General features: G+C 40.3%; 1 protein-coding gene across 1 annotated transcript; it reads left to right on the top strand.

The window, feature by feature from the left end:
* Nucleotides 1-5,459: 5,459 nt before the first annotated feature.
* On the top strand, nucleotides 5,460-6,527 carry LOC310746648 (olfactory receptor 6B1-like; the record flags this gene model as incomplete). The annotated part of the gene is made up of 2 exons (XM_083580629.1): nucleotides 5,460-6,404; nucleotides 6,483-6,527. The coding sequence occupies 2 exons, from the start codon at nucleotides 5,460-5,462 to the stop codon at nucleotides 6,525-6,527; spliced, it is 990 nt and encodes a 329-aa protein (XP_083436755.1).
* Between the last annotated feature and the right edge of the window lie 245 nt (nucleotides 6,528-6,772).

Below are 6,772 nucleotides of genomic sequence, written 5' to 3'. Positions count from 1 at the left end.
GTTTCACTTTCAGATGGCTCTTTGCATGCAATAGCTGAAATCAGCTTCGAGTATTGCATTTGAATTATCAAGTTCCCTGCATATATTTCTTAGATATTGATTCAGTTGGCTTCTGGGACAGTAAAACAGAAGAGAATGAACTGTAGGAAGAAGAAGAGGGTTAATAAAGCCAGTGTCACAGAAATTTAACCCCCTGGGGTTTCAGGCTCTGTCTGAAAGGCAGACTCTCAATTTTGTTATGTTTTGGAAGCCTGCATGGCTGGCTACAGAGCCTAGAAACCATTAGCATGTGGAATCCTTGGGCAGCTTCCAGTGTCCCCATCATTTAAAACAATAAATCTTAACTAAAAGCTGGAGGGTTTGATTAATTAATTCAAAGTCTTGGTGCTGACCTTTAAAGCCCTAAATGGCCTTGGTCCAGTATACCTGAAGGAGCATCTCCACCTCCATCATTCTACCCGGACACTGAGGTCCAGCGCCGAGGGCCTTCTGGCGGTTCCCTCACTGCGAGAAGCCAAGTTACAGGGAACCAGGCAGAGGGCCTTCTCTGCCACCCACCCTGTGGAATGCCCTCCCACCAGATGTCAAAGAGAACAACAACTACCAGACTTTTAGAAGATATCTGAAGGCAGCCCTGTTTAGGGAAGCTTTTAATGTTTGATGGACTACTGCATTTTAATATTTTGTTGGAAGCCGCCCAGAGTGGCTGAGGTAATCCAGCCAGATGGGCGGGGTATAAATAATAAATTATTATTATTATTATTATTATTATTATTATTATTATTATTATGCCGTCATCATCTCCATCTTGTTACAAGCAGTTCAAGTAATTAACTGATGACCCTCAAAGTATGTGTGAGGGAATAAGGTGTGGAAGGGGCATGAAACTATGTACCTCAGGCACATTGTCAACATCCCCATTCCTGCTGATTCTACCTTGGCCATCCCATGTTGAACAGGAAATTCTGAAGGGAGATTCTTCAAGCATTTGGGTGAACACACCAAGAGCAGCAAAGAGCACTGTCTGCACAGGATTCTCTTCAGAGGATTGTATGAATACTACTACTACTACTACTACTACTACTACTACTAATGAATTTTATTTATACCCTGCCCTCCCCAGCCAAGGCCAGGCTCAGGGCAGCTAACACCAAATATATAATACATTAAAAACACAAAATCAAACAATTGATTAAAACACAGCTCAAAATCACAGTAAAATCAGAATAAAATTAAGTGGCCATCCCACAAATCACAGCCATGAAGGTCGGAATATTAAATATTTGCCAGGCCCGGTAAACCGGGGTGGTCCCATATGGGCCAATAGAAAGGGCCAAGAGGGCCACTTACATACAGGGTTTCATGGAAAGAAGGGGGTTAGACTGGGCCCGGACCAAAGGCCTGGTGGAACAGCTCCGTCTTGCAGGCCCTGTGGAAAGATGTCAAATCCCCCTTCAACTCAATGCATGGAGATTGTGGTGGAATCATTGGGGACATTGCTGGCATGCACAGTCCTGTGACTCTACTACAGTTTATTCCCCCATATTCCAGGCCAAGATCAGATCCCAGTTTGCTTGCCTGAACACCACAAGCTTCTCAGAGCCCAGAGAACCCGGGGGCAAATGAGATCCCAAGTACCTGAAGACATACTTCACTAGATTCCAGTGACTGCCTTGGAAGGATGCTTCTAAGGCGTCCCATATCACCAATGCTAGAAGATTCCCCATCTAAGTTAGAGTAGAAGGCTGAACTGACCCAACCCCAGAGAGCAGAAATGCCTGGAAATTCAGGCTGAAAAGTTGGCTGCTTCTTGAAAACACAGACATTTTGGATTTGGAAGGGTTTAACAACAGATTTGGCTGGCATGCATACATATGGTATGACAAGGTAAAAATCCATCAAGGTTTTAAGAACCATATTGTTAGGAAAGCATTGTATAAGGTTTGGACTCGATACAAAGATTTGCTGGAAAACAAAACCCCCAGGTGGTTGTCACCAATGGAAGCTAAGGAAGTGAAAAAACTTAATATGGAATCCAAATGGCCAAAGTATTGGGAAATTATAGAACATGAGGAGGGGAAAGTGAAATTGCAGAGTTATGAGAAATTGAAGTCTAAAGTAAGAGACTGGCTACATTACCACCAGATAAATGAAGTTTTCAAACAGGACAGGAAAATTGGCTTCCAGGTGGAGAGGTCAAAATTAGAAACAGAGCTTTTGGAACCCAATACTAAGAATTTGTCAAGAATGTATAACTTGCTGTTGAAATGGAATACACAGGATGAGATGGTTAAATCAGCTATGATTAAATGGGCACAAGACATTGGCCATGACATTATGCTTGCTGACTGGGAACAGTTATGGACTACCGGTATAAAGTTTACGGCATGTAATGCCTTAAGAGAGAACATCATGAAAATGATCTATAGGTGGTACATGACCCCAGTCAAGCTTGCAAAAATTTATCACATGCCCGATAATAAATGTTGGAAATGTAAGGAAACTGAAGGTACTTTCTACCACCTTTGGTGGACGTGCCCAAGGATCAAGGTTTTCTGGGAAATGATTTATAATGAAATGAAAAAGGTGCTTAAATGCACGTTCGTGAAGAAACCAGAAGCCTTCCTCCTGGGTATGGTAGGCCAATTGGTGTCAAGGAAAGACAGGACGTTTTTTATGTACGCTACAACAGCAGCAAGAGTATTATTAGCAAAGTATTGGAAGACACAAGAACTACCCACACTGGAAGAATGGCAGACTAAGGTAATAGATTATATGGGACTGGCTGAGATGACCGGCAGAATCCGTGACCAAGGGAAAGAGACGGTGGAAGAAGATTGGAAGAAGTTTAAAATCTATCTTAAGAACTGTTGTAAAATTAATGAATGCTAAAATGTTTTGGGTAATGCAAAACAGAATTGCAGCGACTAGCAATTGGATATGAGAAACAAGATCTAAAGAAAGTCTTATATGGAAATTAGGGGATGCTGAAAAGATTGATAACAGGGATGCAGAAAGGGGAGGTATGGGGAAGTCGCCGAAAGAAGGCCAAGGAAAAAATGTTAAGAAAGTATACGTGTTTATATGTTTGTTTGTTTATGTATTGTCTTGTATTGTCTTTTATTATGTGTTTAAAATCTAATAAAAATTTTATAAAAAAAAAAGGAAATTCAGGCTCATGTGGCCGCTTTGTAACAAGTGCATACCCCAAAGCCCAAATAATCTCCATGACTTGAGGACCTCCTTGCAAGTCAAAGAATCAATAGCAGAATTAAGTGCTTGCAGCTACTACTGAGTGTGGTCTGAGAAATCAGTTTATATAAGCCCTCAATTCAGATGTCATAGCTGCTAGAAAAGTGTAGGTATTTTAGTTTCCAGAAGCTGGTAGCCTAATCTTCCCTATCTCTTGGCCGATCTCCTGTTTGCCATAAGCTCTGTTTGCCAGAAAAAAAACAACCTTAATTTTGGACAGCTTTATTGTGCTTTGACCTTGGCTTCACCTAGATACTTTTTTTTGGACTCAGCTTCTTCCGGACAGGTGATTTGAATCACAGCCTGTGGTTGACCTTGTTGCATGGAATTGCTCCAATGAATGTTCAAGAACTGATATTTAAACTTGTTGGAACAGGGCACTCTGTGTTCTTTTGGGGGTTGCACATTGCTATAGTAGTTAGTATGGTGGCCAGATGATATTACAATAATTCCAAGAAAGGAGGTGCTCAATGAAGGTAGTCTCTCAAGAGAGCTGATGGGACTGGCCCTGCTTTCTATCTCTTCCTTTGTGTTAGCTATATTATTTTAAGGGTTTTTTCTGCCACATTTCCTGTATTTTTTTGTGGAGGAGGTGTTCATTTTTGTAATTTGATGTCTAACTGCCTGCAATGCAAGAATCTTTCACCCAATGTGGGGCTTGAACCCATGGCTCTGAGATTAAGAGTTTTAGGCCCTACTGACTGAGCTATCCCTTCCCAATAAATGGTACACTATCTTTCTCATTCAGGTTTGCATGCAATTAATGTTGGATAAACAAAAGATATTCAGATATGGAGTAGGTCATAGAATCAAAGAGGCTGACCAATCCGAGCACCTGCTCAGTTAAATAATTCACATCTCCAGCATTCCCTGCAGATGCTGCAATCTTTCAAATTGACATTTTATCTTTGGGGAATTTCATGTGTGTTTACCATAATGCTTATTTCCGTTCTATAGAGGGGAGGAGGGAGGGAGGTGGAGGACATAAATGCATCCCACTGAAAGGTCCCCTTTGCCCTTTTGTTATGCGAAATCAGCATCAGCTTGGAACTCCCTGTGGCTGAATTGCCCAGAGAACTTACATTGTGTTAGAGAAAATATAAAACATCGCATGATGTAATCAAACTAAATAGACCGGAATGCTGTGCACAAACCTGTATTGTAGTCAGATGTTTTGTTTGAGGAAATGGAGAAGTACCATAGAATTTATATCCAGCTATTCTGATATTTTGAAAGAAGAGGTCAAAGCAGTGATTGGGAGAGCATGTTTCAAGGTAAAAAGGCCTCTGCAAATGAATGCAAAAGATGGGAGTAGTTTCAGGTGTGTGTGTGTCATAATCAGATGGAGTGTTGACCTCTCTCAGGACCTGCTGCACATTTTGTATTGATTTCGTAGCACAGTGATGGGTCTAGCAGGAGTGATGGTGAGGAGATATTTTATGGAACTGGTTAGATAAATATGTTCTGTGGGTCCTCATTCACTATGAGGCAAGGGATATAGGGCTGCATCCAACTGCGTTCTACTCAGAGTATGCTCATTGTAATTAAGGATCTGACTTACTCATGGCCTTATGTTTGTGTATCAACATAACCAGTCTCTCTCTCCATCTCTCTCATACGTATGTGTGGTTCTCTATGGCTCTTAAGATTTTAGGTTCAGATCATTTATATCTGGGAATAGACAGGGGGAGGGGAGGAGGAACTATTTCCAGTAAGATGATATGAATTAGTAATATCAACCAAAATGATGATTTCAGGAGCTCTTCACAGTCCTTTGGCTAAAATAAAATGGAGATTATATAGGGTGTTGGCCTTCTAATGTCATCAGATGTAAGTGCTAGAAAGAAGTGAACTCAGCAACACAAAATATATTCTGAGTGATAGAATATATTTTCTGCCAGTGGCAGTTTATGTTTCCCATCTCTTCTGACATAAGCTTTGATTTTGTTCAACATCGTCATTCATTTTACATTATCTTAGTCTCCATATTTTTTTAAAGGAATTATTAATCCAGGCTACAGAGATAGAATATTTATAATAATTTGATTAGTTTTCATAGCTACATCACTAAGAAGTTATACACCATGTGACTTATCTAGAGGGTGTTGGTTGATAGATAGATATATTCTATTCATGGAGTTAAGCAGATGGCACTCACAAAATGTTTATATCTGTGCTTTCTGTTCCAGTACTTATTTAGTCTCAGAATGGAACAATTTGTGACAAAAAAAGAAAGGGATAATGAAACAGTGGTCACAGAATTTATCCTTCTAGGATTCAAGACGCTTCCTGAGCTGCAGACTCCACTCTTTGTTATATTTTTAGCAATCTACATGGTGACAGTTGCTGGAAACATTCTTATAGCCACAGCAGTCCTCGCTAATCATCATCTTCACAAACCCATGTACTTCTTCCTGGGGAACCTGTCTATTTTAGAGATCTGCTACACCTCAACAACCCTTCCAAAACTTTTGGCTAGCTTGTTGAGTGACTATCATGGGATTTCTTTTAGTGAGTGTTTCCTCCAGTTCTATTTCTTTGGCTGTTTTGCTTGCACTGAGTGTTACCTCTTATCTGTGATGTCATATGACAGGTATGTAGCTATATGTAAACCATTACATTATGTAACCCTCATGAACAGAAGACTATGTGTTCAGTTATCAGTTGCTCCTTGGATTATTGGGGCTGTACTTACTGCAATTACGGCATTCTGTGCATCACATCTGAATTTCTGTGGCCCCAATGAAATTGACCATTTCTTTTGTGATTACACTCCATTGTTAATGCTCTCCTGTGGTGAAACCAAGCAGGCAGAAATGTTGATGACAGTGGTGGGATTCGCAGGCATCATGCCACCATTGATACTGACCTTGACCTCCTACACTTGCATTATCAACACCATTTTGAAAATCCCTTCAAACAGTGGCAGGAAGAAAGCTTTTTCTACCTGCTCCTCTCATCTTATTGTGGTCACCATTTTCTATGGTAGCCTTCTCATAGTGTATATGTTACCAAACACCGACACACTGAGGGATCTGAACAAAATCTTTTCTCTTTGCTACACCATCCTGACTCCCATGTTCAATCCCTTCATCTACAGCCTGAGGAACAGAGACTTCAAGCAAGCGCTTACAAAAGCCTTCAGAAAATTTGTACCTATGAGAAGAATTCAAGGAATCTAAATGCAGTAGAATGAAATGCTTCTAGAAACACTTTTGAGTATGTAATTTGTGTCTGAGAGAACAATGGAAGGAAACCAAATGCAGCAAAACTAAATGCTTCTGTAACTGAGGAGACAAACTGAAAACAATAGAAGCACTTTGGAGTAAGTGATTTGTAACTTGTAATTTCAAAAATCCACCAGTGAAATTAGTGAAACTAACAACACTGATTGCTTTTTTAAAAGATGCAGAGCATATACATGTATAATGTCACTCAGAAGAGTGGAGACATTTCCAAAACCTAGTATTCCACCCTTTGTAGTCTGTTGGGACTACAGAACTGAATAAAATGAACCATA

The sequence above is a fragment of the Podarcis filfolensis genome, assembly GCF_964270895.1.
Source record: "Podarcis filfolensis genome assembly, chromosome: 13".
NCBI lineage: Eukaryota > Metazoa > Chordata > Lepidosauria > Squamata > Lacertidae > Podarcis > Podarcis filfolensis.
This window is presented reverse-complemented; position numbering and strand designations above follow the sequence as displayed.